The sequence below is a fragment of the Lissotriton vulgaris genome, chromosome 5, assembly GCF_964263255.1.
Source record: "Lissotriton vulgaris chromosome 5, aLisVul1.2, whole genome shotgun sequence".
Classification (NCBI taxonomy): Eukaryota; Metazoa; Chordata; class Amphibia; order Caudata; family Salamandridae; genus Lissotriton; species Lissotriton vulgaris.
The window spans coordinates 1,356,118,204-1,356,136,866 of record NC_141693.1 but is presented as its reverse complement, the minus strand read 5'-3'; the positions used below and the strand labels follow the sequence as shown (position 1 = coordinate 1,356,136,866).

Genomic DNA, 18,663 nt, shown 5'->3' with positions numbered 1-18,663 from the left:
CAAAGGGATTGTTACCAAAACATGCTTCGGTGCCAATTGTTTCGGCTCGGTGCCCAAAGGCGGCCAACTCAATCCAGGACAGGAAGGCTTTAATATTTGTTTCGCTGCTGGGATCGAAGGCGGGGTGTTGGAAACATGGTCTAGGTGCCGACCTTAGCCCGAAGGCAGAGGAAGGACAGTAGCCTTTTTCTTGGGCAGAGGTAGAGTTTGGAGCAGGGGAGGATCGGTACTCCTAGTACGCTGACCCTGCAGGATGTTTTCGTCCATGTCAGAGTTGGCTTCTGACAGGGAAATGTGATTTTCTTCCTCGGCTCCTTGAGAGTCAAAGACATCGTGTTTGGTTCGGCATCTTCTCCGAAGAGATCCGGGGTGGAGCTGCTGTGTTGTTGCATTTCGTGACATCGATCGGAAGGATCTGCACGCGTTGCAGTCTTGTTCGTCGTGCTCTGGGAGAGTCACAAATTGCACACTTTGTGCGAGTCGGTGCACGGGTACTTGGCGTGGCATTGAGGACAGAATTTATATGGAGTCCAATCAATCGACTGCGAGCTGGACTGGCAAGGCTAGGCCCAACAGCCTTCCACGAGGTTTCTGATGGAAAGATTTTTCTGAACTATGCGATATGCGGAGAATGGAAAAAGCGATCAATTAACAATACCGTTTAGGATAAGTGGATTGCGCCCCGAGGAGAACCCGAGAAATGGCGTCAAATTGGAATGCAGCAAATTACGTCCGAACCCGATGGCGGAAAAAAACAATCAAACCATGGAGTTGATGTCCATGTGCATGTGCACTACCACCAAAAGGAGGAATTGCCAACCTTGTGACTGGAAAGCCTTCTTCGGCGAAAAACAAAGTGCATACATTCTGACCGAAAACTAGATGGCAGGAGTATGCAAAGCATGTGATCTACAACTCCCGTGCCTCGAACATAACATTCTGGGATCTAAAAATCAATTACCAAGGCATAGCTGCAACTTCGCAGGGCTCCTCAAGGTCAAATACCTGGTCTGTGAGCCTATGATTCGAATACCAAACAAAATCTTAGGAGAGGTTGCATCTTCCTAAGGTAGCCTTTGCACCTTAACTTGATCCTACAAATTTGAGACTTCGTAGGTAAAGTTATGCATCTTCTATTTTGATGTGTCAAAAGCCCAAACACTTAAACTTCCAATTGGTCTTGCTGGTTTGTCCTGCAAAGATGTGCTCAACTGTCTTGTCTGTGCGAGTCAACCACAGGCAACCTCCTACATACAGTACAGTAGGCATTCAAGTCTTTTTCTGACCTGAGCAGCACTCTGCTTTGAGTGGAGTTGAGGCAACATTTTAGAACATTGAATCATTTGTTGTACACACTCAGTCATCAAATGGTCTCACACACTCAAGTATTGAACTCTAGGCCAATTGTTTTGTGTAGAAAAACATATTTTTGTTTTATTTTAGAACCACAAGTAGGTATAAAAATACTTTCTCAGAATGAGATACTACAGTTGAATTCTTTCAAATAGCAGTAGACTTTTAAATGCAATAGATAGTGGTTGCAATATGCAACACAGATAAACACAATTATAACATTGAGCTCAATGGAGATTTTAAGTAAAATGCAACATCTGTTACTTTACGTATGTTTTTCTTACTCAGGGCTGGATCCTTGATTCAGCCCTGGTGCACCCATGTAAACAGTTGACAGAAATCGTGTTTGTTACACAGGTGATTTTTAAGGAATATTTGTAAGTTTCAAAAATAGACAGAAAATGTCTGGCAAAAACCAGCCAATGTTTTCCTATGGAGAAAAATCGAGTTATCGGAAAGTCAGTTGTAATTACTTTTTAGGGTCAGTGCTGGGCACAAAGATCCATCACTAGGGTCTCTCCTGGTAATAGGTGAGTAATTTCATTTTCGTTGATCGGATGCTTTTTTGTGAATATTTCAACGTTTCTAAACTCCACACTTAGAAGAATTTCCAAGTGAAAACCAGTCAATGTCACCCTATGGAGAAACGAATAGTTTCTTACCTGTCGGTGTAGTTTTGCAGCTTGAAGATCTTTCTGGATTCACTATGCTGTGCATATTCCGCGGTCTTGTGGTTGGGTCCGGATTCGTAGTCTTTTCTTTGGTGGTTTTTTTTTCCGTCGCCTAGGTGGGCGTTGGCGTCACCCCTCCTTGGGCGTATTTTCGGTGACGTCGGTATGCTTCATGCGGAAGCTCCCACCCTTGGGCGCCATCTTCGGATTCTTTTTTCCGTGTTTCTTTCGTCTCCGAAGTGATGGCAATGTTCTATGTAGGTGAAACTTTTCAACCGCTTTGTACATAAAGTCCTTTCTACTTTTTTTTTTTTTTTTGACCACCTCTTTCCTCTCCAGCCTCATCTTTCTGGCGGAGGTGGGTGGGTTCGCTAGTGAATCCAGAAAGATCTTCAAGCTGCAAAACTACATCGACAGGTAAGAAACTATTCGTTTTGCAGCGTGAATCTTTCTGGATTCACTAGGCTGTGCATAGATTTTGTAGCGGTTTCTCATTTCTGTGGCGGCTGGGTGGAAGATGAGCTCTGGTTTTTGAATATGTGCTGGAGCACCTTTTGTCCGACTTGTGCTTCCTTGTTCATCTGAACATCCACGCAGTAGTGCTTCGTGAATGTGTGCACCGAAGCCCATGTTGCCGCCAGGCATATGTCTTGTATGGGTGTGTTAGCCAGGAAGGCTATTGTGGCACCTTTTTTCCTAGTGGAGTGGGCGGGTGGCCCCTCTGCTAGTTCTTGCCCTGCCCTTTTGTGGCAGAGTTGAATTGTTTGCGCGATCCATCGTGCAATTGTGTTCTTGGTTACTGCCCTTCCCATGAAACTGTTGGCGAATAATACAAAGAATTGCTTTGTCTTCCTGTGTCCCTTTGTCCTCTCGATATAGTGCATGACCGCCCTTCTGGCGTCTAGGGCTCGCTCTGCACTGGTAGTTGGTTTTTGGAAAAAACTCGGTATCTGTATGGACTGGTTCATGTGGAATTTGGACACCACCTTTGGCAAGAAGTGTGGGTGGGTCCTCATCACAACCCTGTCATTGTGTATTTGAATGTAGGGTTCCTGTAGCGTTAGCGCTTGAAGCTCGCTTAACCTGCGTAAGGACGTTATTGCAACCAAGAAAGCTGTTTTCATGGTCAGCATTTCTAGTGAGGCCTTGTGGAGTGGTTCAAAGGGCTCCTTCATGAGTTCCGTTAGGACTATGTTCAAGTTCCATGCCGGTGGCAGCACACCCTTGGGTGGCGCGATCCTCTTCGCTCCTTCCAGGAACCTCTTCACAACCAGTGATGTGAAGAAACTCCTGCCCATCTCACCCCTTGTGTAGGCGACTATCGCAACCAAGTGGACTCTCAAGGAGGACGAGCTGAGGTTCTTTTCCAGTAAGTGCGTGAGATATTTTAGCACTGTGGAGTCCCTCTTCATTTTATTGTGAAGTCTCTCTTACCTGCACCACATCGTGAATCTCTTCCACTTTGCCACATAGCACTTTCGTGTACTTGGCCTTCGTGCCTCCCGAAGGACCCGGAGGGTGCTCTCTGGCAGTCTCAGGTGTGCGAACTCTATGTCCTCAGGAGCCACGCCACTAGGCTCAGGCTCTCTGGCTCTGGGTGCAGTACCTTTCCGTTGTGCATGGAGAGAAGGTCTTTTCTCCTGCTGAATCTGTGGGGTGCACTCTGTCATCTCCATGATCTGCGAGTACCATGTCTGTCTGGCCCACTGTGGCGCGACCAGTATCAGAGTCATGTTGCTCGCTCTGCACTTGCTCAGTACTCTGTGTATCAGTGGTATCGGGGGAAAAGTGTAAGCAAATGTCCCGGACCAATCTATCCATAGGGCATTCCCAAGGGAGCCCTCTTCGGGTTGTCTGGATGCGAAGCTTTGGCATTTTGCATTCAGGCGTGTTGTAAACAGGTCCACTGATGGCGTTCCCCACCTGTTGAACAACCACCTCGTCTCCTGAGCATTGAGCTCCCACTCGTGGGATGCTGATGTCTGTCTGCTGAGCCAGTCTGCTTGAATGTTCTCCTTCCCCTGTAGGTGTATGGCCAGTAGGTCTATCCTGAGGGGAATGGCCCATCTCCATATCTCCTGCGCCAGTGTCGAAAGCGTGGTTGACTGTGTTCCACCCTGCTTGTTGATGTAGAACATCGCTGTGGTGTTGTCCGTCTGCAGCAACACCTTGTGCTTGTACAGTCTTGTTTGGAATGCTTTCAGTGCCAGGAAGATTGTTTTCAATTCTAGGTAATTGATGTGCTTTGTCGCATCTGTTGGTGTCCACAGACCCCTCACTTTGAGTTCCTCCATGTGAGCGCCCCATCCCATCAGGGATGCGTCTGTGGTGATGGTCACAGTTGGTGTTGGGTGTGTTAAAGGCTTTCCCTTTGTTATGTTCTCCATGGTCCACCATGTCATCTCCTTCTGCACTGTGTGCGTCACAACCACTAGATCCTCCCAACTGCCTGAAGCCTGTGACCATTGTTCCTGGAGCCATTCCTGGATGGGTCTCATGTGAAGTCGTACATTTGGTACCAGGTGGATGCATGATGCCATCATCCCCAAGATCTTGCTCGCAGTCCTCACTGTCCGAGCTTGTCCCCTCTGGTAGAGGCGAGTTTCCCTCGCCAGGGCCCTTGCTCTCCTGTCGCTGGGGAACACCCTGCCTTGTAAGGTGTTGATCTGTGCCCCCAGGAAGATCTTTACTCGCTCCGGCTCCATTGACGATTTCTTCCAATGGATGGAGAACCCCAGGTTTATTAGCTTGCTCGTCACTGTATGTGCGTCTTTCTTGCATTTCTGGTAGGAGTTTGCTTTCACTAACCAGTCGTCCAGGTAAGGGTATACGTGTATTCCCTGCCTTTGCAGGTGCGCTGCGACTGCCGCGAGGCACTTTGTGAAGACCCTTGGTGCTGATTTTAGCCCGAAGGCTAGTGTTGTGAACTGGTAGTGGCTTTCTCCGATCGTGAACCTGAGCATATGCTTGTGCTTTACGTTCATTGGGATGTGCAGGTAGGCGTCCTTGAGGTCTATCGTGACCATGAAGTCTCCGATCTGCAATTGCGGTAGCACCTCCTGCAGGGAGGTCATTTTGAATTTTGTGTTCTTATGAATTTGTTCAGGAACCTCAGGTCCAGAATGGGTCTCATCGTCTCGTCGACCTTTGGCACGAGGAAATACGTTGAGTATATTCCCTTGTTTCTTTCCTTGAAGGGAACCCGTTCTATGGCCTGCTTTTGTAGGAGCTCCTTTGCTTCTTCCTGAAGCCGCTCTAGCTGTTAGTTTGCTAGTGGATTCCTCTTTGGTCTCCTGCTTGGTGGCCTCCCTTCCAATTCTATGCAGTACCCGAACTGGATGATGTTGAGGATCCATTTGTCTGATGTGATCTCTCTCCATTCCTGGAGGTAGAATCTTAATCTTCCACCCACTGGTGTTATGTGGTGGTAGGTGTCCAGTTTGTCTTGACCCCTTTGTACGTGTTGCCCCCTGGGATCTTTTCTGTGGGCGGGCACACGGATCTTTTTTAAGTCATTTAGAGGCGGGCTGCTGGCCCCCTCTTTTATGCTGTCCTCGTCCATTTCATCTCCCTCGAAAGGACTGGCCCCTTGACTGGTACTGCCAGGACTGCTTCTGCTGACTCGGTTGCGCCTGCGAGCCCGCCTGGTGTGTCTGTTGGAAAGCCTGGTGTGAAGTACCTGGCTGGTTTCCACCCCTTCCGCCGGGCCTCCGTGACTGGGTGCCCCCTCTTGCTGCCTCTGAACTGCAATGCTCCCATGGATCTTGCAGTTTCGTTGTCTTTCTTTAGTTGACTGAGTTTGTCGTAAACCGTTGTTCCGAACAGCGTCTCGCCGTTGAACGGTGTGTTCAAGATGCTGTGTTGAACCTCCGGTTTGAAGCCCGCGATTCAGAGCCATGCGTGTCTTCTTTCGGTGACACCCATCATCATGAGCCTGCTGGAGGTGTCTGCTCCATCCAGGGCTGTCTTGAGGCAACAATTTGCCGCATTCTTCCCGTCTTCCACCAGTTTCTCGGCCTTCTGCCTGGCCTCCTGGGGCAGGTCTTTCACCAGCTGCCCCAGCTCCTCCATGATCTGGTACATGTGCCTGTTTATGAGGGCATTGGAATTAGCCATGCGCCATTGGGTCGCGGCATTCCGTTCGATCCTTCTGCCCACTAAGTCCATCCTTTTGCACTCCTTATCAGGTGGTGGGCCAGAAGTAGTGGCCACGTTGGCCCTCTTCCTTGCTGGGGCCGTGATGATGGAGTCAGCCAAGACCATGGCTCGAATGTAGGCTGGGTCCTTTGATGAATGCTTGTACTTCTTTTCCGTTCTGGGAGTGACTGCCTTGCATGTTGCGGGCTCCCTGAATGCTTCCATCCCCTGCGCCAAGACGCTATCGAGCATAGGAAGATACTGGCTCCTTGTTAGCGTGGGGAGTAATGTCTCGAGAAGAAAGTCCGCTTTCTGCTTCTCTTCATCGAGCTTGAGTTTAAAAGCTGCTGCCGCAGACTTTATCACCGAGTTGTAGGCCCCGATGTCGTCCGGCGGCGATGGCCTCGAGGGATATGTGTTGACTGCCTCTTCCGGGCTCTCGGTGTCGACATCCAGGTAATCCTCCTCCTGCGGGTCATTGGTGGCCGACTCGGCGTCCATCATGCTGTCCTCTTCTTCCCCATAGCTGTAACTCTCTTAGGGGTTCTCGTCATCTTCCTGGTCGTCGACCATTTCGGCGCCAGGCTCATGCTCCTCGACGTTTTCGTCTTCCTCCTCGACCAGTTCTAGCACGGGTGGCTTGGTCTTGTGGGGAATCGTGAAGGCTCTCATCTTGGCGTCGAAATCTTTTTTCCGCTGCAAGATGTTTTCCATTTCGGCTTCTAGTCGCCTTCTTTTCTTCTCCATCTCGGCCGCGTTGTCCGCGCCAGGATGTTCGGCCCCTCTCTTCTGCCCCTGGCTCGGCGGCGAGATTTGCGGTGCCGAAGACTTGGACGTCGAACTGGGTTTCGGGTCCCTGGACGGGGCTTTAGGGTCTTTCTCCCTCGGCGTCGATTGGTCCCTTTCGGGGGCGATTTTCGACGACTTCGGCTGTTCAACAGCTCTCGGCGCCGGGGACTCCTTCTCAGAGGATCCGCTGGGCCTGTGGGTAGTCGCGGACGCCAGGTGTTTCTGCGTCGGCGCTTTCGGGTCTTGCCCTCCTTTTTTCGAGACTCAGAGTCTCTCGTGTTCTTGGGGAACGACGAGTCTCCTACCTTATCCGATGTCTTCGTGTAATCGGTCTCTACGACCGTGTAGCTGTCCTCTTCCTCCGAGGACATCCCCAGCTTGTACAGCGATGGCGTCGGGGATTTTCCTTGGAGGGTGGCGTGCGCTACCCTCTGGCTCTTTCTCACACGAAGGGTCTTCGGGGCGAAGGCGGAGCAGGCGTTGCAGTCCTCGCTTCTGTGGTCTACCGGTAGGCAAAGGTTGTAAACCGGGTGTTGGTCTTTCTGCGCGTACTTGTGGTGGCAGTTACGGCAGAACTTGAACGGCGTGTTGTCCATCATCGAGTGTTCAGGCCTCCCTGGCCGCGTGGACGTCGACGATCGTCGAAGTCCTCGATGATTTTCCCTTCTTTTTCGCTGGTCTTTGATCGGCGAAGTCTTCCTTTAGTCTTCTCGTGAATTTCTTCTTCAATCTCAGTCTTTTCCTTGAACTTTCTCCAAAAATGTCTGGAGCCCAACGGGAACGATCCAGACCTGACCGCGGAAAAAAGAATCTGAAGATGGCGCCCAAGGGTGGGAGCTTCCGCAGGAAGCATGCAGACGTCACCGGAAATACGCCCAAGGAGGGGTGACGCCGACGCCCATCTGGGCGACGAAAAAAAAAAAAAAAACAAAGAAAAGACTACGAATCCGGACCCAACCACAAGACCGCGGAATATGCACAGCATAGTGAATCCAGAAAGATTCACGCTGCAAAACAGTAGGTTATCGGTTATCAGGTAAGTACTTGACTGGCAGAGTTAAGGTTCTAGGGTTAGACTTGTGGGGGGGCAGGGGGGGGGGGGATTATGTCTCCCAGGGTCAAGTAGGTACAGTAGTTACACCCTCAGGACAGGGGCAGACAGGTGCAGAGAGAGTAGGCCCAATGTTAGCCTATGGTGGGTAGGGGGCCTTTGGTTGGTGACTGCTAGCAGGCAGACCACACGGCTGTGGGAGCCGAGCTCCTGGTCACTTACACAGGGCAAGTGGGGAAGTAGAGTAGGACAGTTGCTAAACTTTCAGTGGCACTCGGGTGGCTGGATGCAGGGTGCTTTTGGACCTTCGGGCGCCCAATGCCTTTCAATAGGAAAGCTGCAAGACGAACAAAGGCGGCAAGCTCTGGGACGGAGATTCTTCAGGGGCGACTACCACTTTGGGAAGCTGTAGTTGGGCACAGGGTGCCGTGGGGCGCCGGGTGCAGGGGTGTCTTGTGGTGTCGGGAAGTCTTTCCCCCTGCTGGTCGCGGTTGGAGGGGTCCCTTGTTGTGAGGCTGCAGGCGTCGTCAACAGTATCAAGGAGGGTCCTTGGGTGTTGGATTCTGGGTCAGAGTCGCCGGGGGGGGGGGGGGGGGGGGACGTCCTCATGGTCTTTGTCCACACAGGTACGGGCCGGGTTCAGCGGGTGCAGAGTGTGCTGTGCTGGATTCACGGTTCCTGGCTGGCACCAGGGGTTGTAGATCTTTGAGCAGAACCACTGCTTGTGGGAGTGGAGTCCCAGTCTTTCGATGAGCAAGGCAATCTGGTCCTCTGGGGTTTTCGAGGTTGCTGACCACAGGAGACGCTGGGGTTTAGCAGGAGCAGGTTCGAGGGTCAACACCGGTAGGGCTGGGGCCAAGTTAGTTGGGGTTGTCCTCATGTGAGCAGCTGCACAGCAGGTCTTCTTTCTTCATGTTCTTTTAGTTTCAGGATCTGAGGAAGGATGACTCAGGGTGCCCCTAAATACTAAATTTAGGGGCGTTATAGGTAGGGGAAGGTCAGGGACCAATGGGTCCCTTCCCTGGGGTGAATACCAGTGGGAGGGGGGCGGAAGTCTGTCTGATTGGGTAGGTCTCTCCATCCTCAAGATGGCAAGAGCCCAGAGTTGTGCTTCACATCGCCTCCCCCACCTGAGGGGTGGAGATGGTAGAGGCTGGCACACCCCATTTCCTCACTTAGGTTTTCCTGCCTGTTTTCCCGCCAGAGTGGGGTCAGAACCGGTGGGGGCCAGTTGCTGAGTACAGCAAGTGGCCTGGAGAACTCACAAAGGCGGAATGCCTTTGAAGCTTCCCCTGCCCATCCTGGGGGGAGGAGGCATAGCACCTCGCCACAGGATGTGCATTGTTGCAGGCCCACAAGAGCGGATGGCTCTCTACCCAGGGGTCCAGCAACTAAGTCAGGACGCTGGTTGTGGGTTAGTTTCAGGGGGCAACTCTAAGTTGCCCTCTGGCGTGCACTTTACATTAAATCTCACACTGGCATCAGCGTTGGTTTAAGGTGTTGATAAGTTCGATACCAAACTTCTCAGTCTTCAGTGTAGCCATGGTGCTGTGGAGTTCGTGATAACTACCTCCCAGCAACATATACTCTTAATGGCAGCACTGCACTCAGTCCAGGAATGGACCTGGGTACTGTAAGGGTACAGGCCTCATGCACCTGTACCCACGCCACTGGCATACAGGCACCCAGCTAGAGGGGTGACAGGTATGCCAGGGCAGTGTGTTGTGGGCATGGCACACAGGAATGTGTGCCATGTTGACTGTTTTGTTCTGCACCCAGACACTCAGCCTGCAAAGGCAGTGTGTGTGTGTCAGGGTACAGGGCCTCTAAGGGTGGCACACAATAAGTGTTGCAGGCCTTTAGGGGCCTTCTCTGTTCAAAAGGCCCTGGGTACCTAGCGTACCATTTACCAGGGGCTGACATGTGGCCAGAGATGTCAACTGGGTTTAGGTTTCAATACAGTGTTAGGGAAGGAACACAGGCCCTGGGTACCGGATTGGCAGGAGCCCAGGGCACACTTAAAGTACATCAGCAATTCAGCAAAAAGTGGGGGAATCCAATGCAAGAAAGATGGCACTTTCTCACAACTTGGAACATAAAATAAAAATCCATGCAACTAATTGTATTTCCTATAATCATCAAGAATGCTGTTCCTTTCTTTTACAAAGTCAAAATTAGAAAATCATAGGTTTTAGACAATATGCAGTTTTAACAAGTTTTTCACAAGCTCCCTGTCCGCAAACAGGTGAGTTCTACAAATACACTGTTTGACATTGGTTAAACTGCTGTTTTACTTTTTATTTCCTCAACTTAATAGAAAGTTAGTTTCGACGTTAAAATATCCCAAAAAGTATAAAAAATCTTTTTAACCAGTCAATATGAAATATTTCATTATTCTTCAAATATGAGACGCTTACCAATCGTTTGCTGTACAGTAAAGCTGTACTGCTTCCACTTGCAATGGCCCAATTCGTGAAGTTCATCACATGCTTTACTTGTCGTGAGAGACCGGTGATGTCATTTTGATGCTGTACTAATTTCATCTGTCTCTCCTTTGTAACATTCTAAATAAACAAATATTCAAAATGTTAATATTCTTTATTCCTCAAAACTATTCTTTACAATCTAATAAAGATGTGATTAAACGACTTTTACAGAGTTAATCCCAGTATGAAACGGACTAGCTAATCAGTTAAGCTCAGTGTACAAAGAAAGAATGAGCATCTATACTTAAGAAGGATAAGGCAGGCGCGTCTATCTAAGTTAAGAATATGTTTTATCAACATTTATCTGGGGAAACTCCGTCAAGCTTAGCTAATTGGCTGGAGGATTCGTAATAAGAACTGGAATGCTGTATAGCAAAAAACAGCCTTGCAGCAGGCACCCCTTGAAAGATAAGCTTAAGACAATGGCACTGTTCTTAGTTGAAACATTTAAGCATATTCAACGATTGGGCTAATTTTGTTACAACTTGCAACAAACAAAAACGTAAATAGAAAACAAAAAAACTATGCATCAAAGCAGAGGAAAAAGCAGTTAGTAAACTTTGTCCATAATTAAGAATGTCTGGGTGGTGCCGGCAAAGCATTTACAAAATGCCAAAGGTTTAAAAATTAGCTTAGAAACAATCAAAATGGCTTATAAGATACGATATTTACATTAAAAGTGAAAAAACAGGAAAAACATTAAAGTTGTTTTAAAAGCTGTAAAATTGCATTTTTTTGTAATAAAAAACATAAGAGCAAGCATCAGCAAAGTTAATAGGACATGTCTATGCCAGGTGGGGTAATGGTTAAATTTGAATTATCTTTAGTGAAAGGATATGCCACAAAAAATAAAGAGCCATGTTGCAGGAAGCTGGCTCTGTATATGGTATGCCACTAGGAGAATATACAGTGCACAGAGTCTAGGGGTTCCCCAAAAGTGTACAAGGCTAAATGTAAAATCGAAAAAGTGCTCTATTAGTGGTATTGTGGGCGAGCAGCCTTAGGTATAAAAAAAGATGTGTGACATATATTGCACAACATTGACCAATAAATGACCACACCTCTCAAATAGGAGTTCTACAAAAAAAAAATTTTTAAACCGGCCCGTTTGTATTTTATTTTAAGACCAAGATCTTGTTGTGTAGTCCTTATATACCTATATAGGTTATGAGCGCTTAGACAGCATACACTGCAGAATTGGTTTCAGAATAACTCTGTACCCCCCCCACCGGGTATGTTGGCTTTCTGTATCAGCTAGCTCACAGTGCCATTAGCATCTCCTCTTATCGGGGAAGGTATAGTTCTTGGCAACCACTAAACAGGACAACCCTGATGCCTCAGAATGTATTTATATAAGTTTTTTACAGCACTAACTAGACCAGAGGGTATCAGAGCGCTTCACAGCAAATACAGATATGTAACAAAGGAAAATGTGGACGGAAAAACAAGAACAAGGAACATAGGCGGGAAGTAAGGTCTGCACAACATCAACTTGAGCGCACTGCGGGACGGAGATCAGGAACACATCATCTGGCTCTGGGTTCAAAGAGATAATGGTGTTTCACAGTTAGGCGTGGGGTTCTCGTTACAATCCAGAGCGCTCAAGGAAGAGGGCTTTGAGTAGCGTCTTGAATTTCAAGAAAGAGGCGGTCATTCTGATAGGGGGGGTGGGGGGGGGATGGAGTTCCAGATCTTGGGAGTATTACCCGCAAAGGATTTATTTGAGGTTTTGGGTTTGTGATTTCATAGGGATGAGTAGTAGCGTGTTGGAGCTTCTGAGGTTCCTGGACTGACCGGCCCTTTTGAGTTTGGTGGCCAGGTATTCTAGTTTGCCTGTAGGCAGGGCTTTGTGTGGGAGGCAAGCTGTACGAAAGCTGGCTCGTTGGTCTAAAGGGAGACACTTCAGTTCCTTGAGTGCCGGTGAGATGTGCTCGTATTTCTTTGTTCCTGTGACCATTCTTGCTGCGGCGTTGAGGGTGGTGGTAAGAGGTCCCAGGTGAGATTTGGCTGTTCCAGTCAGAGCTGTGATGCCATAGTCCATTCTGGAGAGCACCAGTTCCTGGGTGGCCTGTTTCAGATCTTTTGGGGGGAGGAAGGGTTACATTTTGTAGGGAAGGTTCAGGTTAAGGAACGCACTCATGGCGGTTTTTGAGATGTGTTTTTTCATGTCCAGTTTGGGGTCGAGAGTAATCCCTAGGGATTTTGTGGAGTCTGTTGGCGCAAGAGAAACATTGAGGGCATTTAAAGCTTTGAGCCATTCTACTATTTGGGGGTTTTCATCTTTATTCGAGATGAGGAGCACTTCAAACTCAATGAAGAAAAAACAGAAGTGGCTGGATGAGAGCCAATGTTGGACCTCAATTAGTGTACCGTTTAGTCTGTGAATGTCCGCGATCGATGTGGTTTCCAAATAGAGTTGTTTGTCATCCGCGTAGAGGTGGAAGGGGATGTTGGAGTTCCTTAGAAGTGAGGTGAGGGGTTCCATGTAGATGTTGAAAAGTTGCAAGGAGAGAACTGACCCTTGTGAAACTCCTCTACTAATGGGGAGGGGGTCCGATTCGAAGCTGTTGATTTTTATTCTCCGAGTGCGTTGTTGACCAAAGAGGAGAACCATTTTAGGACCGTGTTTTCAACGCCCGCTCTCTCCTGGAGGACATTGAGTAGCAGGGTATGGTCAACTGTGTCGAACGCAGCCGAGAGGTCTAGGAGGATGAGAAGGCTGCATTGGTTTGAGTCGAATGACATGTGCAGATCATCTAGGACATTTAGGATTGAAGTTTCAGTGCTGCAGCTCTTTCTGAACCCTGATTGGTGTGGGTCAAGTAGATTAGTGTTCTCTAGGTGTTGGGTCACCTGTGACAGCACGCATCTTTCAAGAATGTTGGTTAAGAGCGGAAGGTTAGAAACTGGAAGAAGTTGTTCATGTCCAAGGGGTCAAGGCCAGTTTTTTTTTTTTTTTTTTTTTAGAAGTGGCGTGACTTGTTCTAATTTGAGACAGTCAGGGATGGAACCCTCGCTCAAAGAGCTGTTGATGATCTTGTGGAAACAATATACTACCTTTCGCTCAGTCACTCATGCTCACTTAGTTTGTCTCAGAGAGATACACAGAATAAACAGGCTGGGCATTTTCAGTAAGAATTTATTGAACAGCAGTTACTCTAGTGTAGAACATATCAGCTGCTCAACCGTTAGACAGTAGCATAGACATATGATTATAAGCACTAAGAAAGTAAATGTATGGTATAGTTCTACCATATTGAAATAATCATGAATACATACAAGTATATAAAACAAATGATAAAAAATGCATACTCATACGAAGCCTCCCTAACTAGATGTACCTAAATGTACCTCGCATCTGTGAAGGCGTTATGCCAAGAATCCCTCTAGGATCTAGTCAACCCCATTACCTGAGAATGAGAACATGGGACACCGTCCTGGTCTCGAGTTAACACCCTGTGAGGGATGTTAGACCACTGTGAGCTGGAAAATCTGCATGCAGGAACCTCAGCGCCTCTGGTCAGTATGTCAGCCAGGAAGTCTTGGTCTCCTCTATCTTTCTAAGCAAGATGTGATGTATATATACACCCATAGATCTCCACAGGGGTCCCACCTTGCTGTGTTACCGTGTCTCCCTAAAAGATGTCGAGCCTGAACTTTATACAGAGATATTATACAGGAGTCTTAGTCCTGCTGTGCTTCCAAGAAACCTCATGCACAATGTACGAGATTCGAACTAAGGGAAAACCTGTGTTCTGAATGCAGTGCCACATCTAGGTAAAAGGTCAGTCCTTGTAAACAGTTGTGTGTAGTGTAGGGAAGAATATAGGTGAAAGGTTACAATGTTACCTGCGCCTATATTAGGGTACCTCAATGGAATATAGCACCCACTCCTCTTCTCACTGGACGACATGTACATTATCGTACTACTAGCCTAACTAGATATTGGTACAAACAAAGTTTTATAGAAACTTTTTTTTGCTAAAGTGTTTAAAATGTCTTAAAAAAATAATTCTAAAAACTAAAAAAATGCCGAAAAAAAAAGCAAGCCATAGCTCTAAAGTGTCCGTAGTTCTAGTCCAAACCACTATAAGCATTAGAAAGTCATGTATACCCAATAATTGAAAGGAATGTCAATTTAGTTTTTGAGTTCCAAATTAGAGCTTGTTCCAGCACACGATGATCTTAATGAGTCACTTGTTTATGTGTACTGGCTGATAGACGCAACATTTTTGTTGTTTGCTTCCGCAGAAGACGGCCCTTGTAGGCCCTCGCAGAGTACATCAATTGAGCACAGATGATGTTCCATACTATCCACAGAAGATGCTGGAGCAGCTTGTGTGCCGTCCAAAGCCTGGGTGTCGGAGGAGGAGCCGATGTCCTTACCAACAGGTGCTATTACTACATGTGGTGGCTCAAGGAATTTCACCATCAACAGCGGAATACCCTGTGGACACTGCAGAAGATGGGCCTTTAATGTGTCCAGTAAAGCATTCACGTCCGGTTGCGCACATGATGGGAGTGTCAAACAAAGGTCTAACACGCATTCTTCTCCGCAAAACAGGCATCAGAGGACAGGTAATATGCAGTCCACAAAGACTGGTCGAAATGACAAGAACCAAGATTCACTTAGTTCTTTTAGGCAAAGCATGTCTAGATGTTGTACCATGCGGTCACTGTATTTACGCTCCAGAAGTGCTCTTTCTATCTCTTTGGTGACTGGGACGTCCATTGCGTAGCAGATGGAAAATAATCAGGATACCTGCTACTAGAAACAGGATGAGCTGAAGTCCTCCAAAGATGCTTCCGAATACGGAGTGTATGAAGTTTGGTGTAACTCCAAGTACCGTCTGAAAGGAGCCCAGTAGTCCAGAATCTTAGGTCTTAAATAGGTGGACTATGCCGGTCTTATCAGACATGTTAAATATACAATTTACCATTTCTGTGAAATGAAAAAGCAGTTTTTATGAATAAGCGCCTGTATCTCTGCCGAAGACCTTGCGATCTAGACATCAAAAGTCTATTGAGTCGTGGTTAAGGGCACGGACTTCTGTAGAAGCATGGCTTACATTCTGCTTCGAGTATCAAACCGTATTGAAGACATTCGTGAAGGCCATAACTGTGCCTCCCTGACTGTGTGTCGGTGGAAACAATACTTGCATACAGCAAGTAACCCTGGCGCTCCCAGTTACCAGACTTGTGATTCCCGGGAGCATTCCGCAGCAGCCTTGACTGATCAGCATCAAGTAACTCCCATTTGAAAGCAGCCTGAATACTGGCGTAATCACTGCAGCTGGGGCACCCCTTGAATGGCAGGACAAGTTTGCTACAGAACCATTAAAAGCCCTGTGTAGCATTATATCCTGTCATATGGATGATCCACTTGAAAGTGTTCTCACAGTTTGTACCGTTTAGAAGCACTTCTCGATCCCCACTCCGGCATTAAAATTAGTATGGTAATTCCCAGGATTCCTTAATGTGTTCCTTACCCATCTCTTCATATCTGCCTGCCGGTTTTTGTTCAAGGCAATACTGAAACTGAAAAGTAGTGACCAGTAGAGTTATATGGCCATGGATTAGCCATTTTGTGGACGGTAATCCTGCCACCATAAAAGCTAATCTATCCAGTTTTCAATACGCAGCATTGTACATTTTGCTCCCCTTTGTGCCATTTCTATCTGTTTATCTGTTCGATTGTATTCAGAGAACAGAGACGGGCTGTTAGTATAACGTCGAAGCACACAACCTGCACGCAAAGATTGCAGCATCTAGCTTAATATAATAGAACGCAATTGAGATTGCCTGTGTTGTAATATGGCCAAATCTTGTTCTAGTATGTCTATCATAGAAGATACAATGTTGCCTAAGGAATATATCCTGGAGGTCAATGTAGTTAACCCACGGTCCATCCCTGCTAGAGGTTTTTCTAGATTTATACGGTCTATTGTATCTAATCTCTCTGCAGCCTCTTGTTGGGATATTTGACATTTTTCATTGTAGACCGATTAAATTAAAAATTCTGACGTGGCTTCCTGGGACCTTGTAAAACATGCATGAGATCCACATCCTGTAACAGTAAGGTTAAGTGTTGTTTCACCTTTGCGAGTGTTGAGGTTTTTAGCCAATCAAGGCACAACTTCCAAACACTGTAGATGTCACTACCCCTGGATGTTCTCTCTGTACGCAACAAGGACCTGGCCTATGGATACTAAAACCTTTGGTTTTACCCATGAATCCCGCCTGACAACTATTGGTGTCTGTGGGCCAAATCAACTATTTCTTCCAATCGGGGTCTGATCTGTTGTATTATATAATGTCATCTATTACAATCTCTTTCTGTGCGGTTATGTTACCCTCGGTGTGTGATAGAGTTGGCATCCGAAGTTTAAGGCTTTGTTCTTGGCTAGTTCAAGGCAAGACGTCTGTTGCAATGTCTTGTTTAAAAACATGATCTTGCATCAGGTTTTGTGGAAATCGGAGTTTGCTCTTTTTCCATTATGTTGATGTAGACATCTGTATTTGGTCGAATTGAAATTGGTCTTTCATTTTGAATTTGAACTTCAGGTTCAAGAGGAACGAGTTCCATAGCATTCTAGCATGGTCCATCATACCGTGCAAGGGACTCTTCAAACATGAGTCGTTCCATTTGAACTTCCTGAATTGAAGCGAGAAGAGGGTATCTGCTACTTTGGAGTCCATGTGGCCTACTACTAGGTATCAGCAATATAGTGGGGTTTGATCAAGTCAATCGAGACAAATCTTTTCTCCTTTCTTCCCGCAAGAGGCGGTATAAGTACAGTTCTTGTCTTCAACTGCTAGGACCTGAACAGGCTTTCTGAATGATGGCCCAAATTATTTCTTGCCTGCTATTTTCTCTCTTGCCGTGAAGGATTTGACTTCAGCAGTGGTGGTCTGCTCCATATGGACTTTACTTTGTTGTGTCCTGGATTCATTTGGAACCTGTAAACAGCCGAACGTTCATGGATGTCAAAAAGTTTTTGCAGATGAGCTTCCCAGCCAGAGAGCGATGCGTCTGCTGTGAGCACTATCTGTGGAACGGGCTCGAGGAACAACCGCCATTTGGAAAGGTTTCGTGTGTTCCACCAGTGCAGAGCACGGTGGGTGCAGCTGTCTACCAACACCAGATCGCTCAGCTGGCCTTGAGCTTGGTTCCACTGTTGTGCTAAGCATTCCTGTAGAGGACACATCTGGAGTCTTGCATAAGGGACTATTAGAATGCAAGAGGCCATCATTCCGATTAAATGCATGAACACTCAAGCTGGTAATGAGTGTAGAGGTTGAAATTGTGATATTAGAGCCTGTATGTCGCGTATCCTAACTGGGTTGGGGTATGATATGGCTTTGCAAGTGTCTATTGTAGCTCCTAGAGAAACTTGTGTGTTGGACGGTTGGAGGTGGGATTAGAGGACGTTTACCGTGAATCCCAAGCGGAGAAGCAACTGAATTGTTTTGTGGGTGTGTTGAACACAGCTTTGTTGTGATTTGGCTTTTATGAGCCAATTGTCCAGATAAGGAAACACATGAATGTGTTGTCTTCTTAAGTGAGCTGCAAGTACTGCAAGACACCTGGTGAAAAATGTGGGTGCTGTGGTTACACCGAACGGGAGGACTTTGAACTGGTAGTGTTTACCATCCACCACGAACCGGAGATATTTTTTGTGAGCGGGGTGAATGGGAATGTGGAAGTAGGCATCCTTTAAATCCAGAGTAGAATTAAAGTCGCCTCACTGAATCAATGGGAGCACCTGTTGGAGGGTGACCATGTGGAAATAATCAGATTGAATGTAGAGATTTAGCTGTCTGAGGTCCAATATTGGTCTGAGAGAGACGTCCTTTTTTGGAATTAGAAAATAGAGCGAGTAAACCCCTGTGTGCTGATAAGTCAAGGGGACTGGTTCTATTGTATGTTTTTGTAACAGGGAGAGAACTTCTTGTTTTTGGAGGGTGGAATGTTCTGAGGACATCGCACGATGTTTGGGAGGAATGTTTGGTGGAGTGGAGGTAAGTACCAGGCAATAACCATATTGGATAATTTGTCTTACCCACTTGTCGGTTGTGATGGCATTCCAGTCAGGTACGAACTGTGAAAGACGTCCTCCGACAGGAGTGGAATGATCAGGGGGCAGTAGAGGGAAGTCACTATTTTGTGGCAGGG

The 18,663-nt window shown here is 47.1% G+C and overlaps 1 protein-coding gene across 3 annotated transcripts in view; it reads right to left on the bottom strand.

The window, feature by feature from the left end:
- Positions 1–18,663, bottom strand: part of TRIM33 (tripartite motif containing 33) — a 418,511-nt gene that overhangs the window by 259,074 nt on the left and 140,774 nt on the right. For all 3 annotated transcript variants that reach the window (XM_086923290.1, XM_086923291.1, XM_086923292.1), the window contains exon 7: positions 10,419–10,565. In XM_086923290.1, the coding sequence (XP_086779416.1) occupies positions 10,419–10,565 (147 nt within the window). The remainder of the gene's footprint in view (positions 1–10,418; positions 10,566–18,663) is intronic.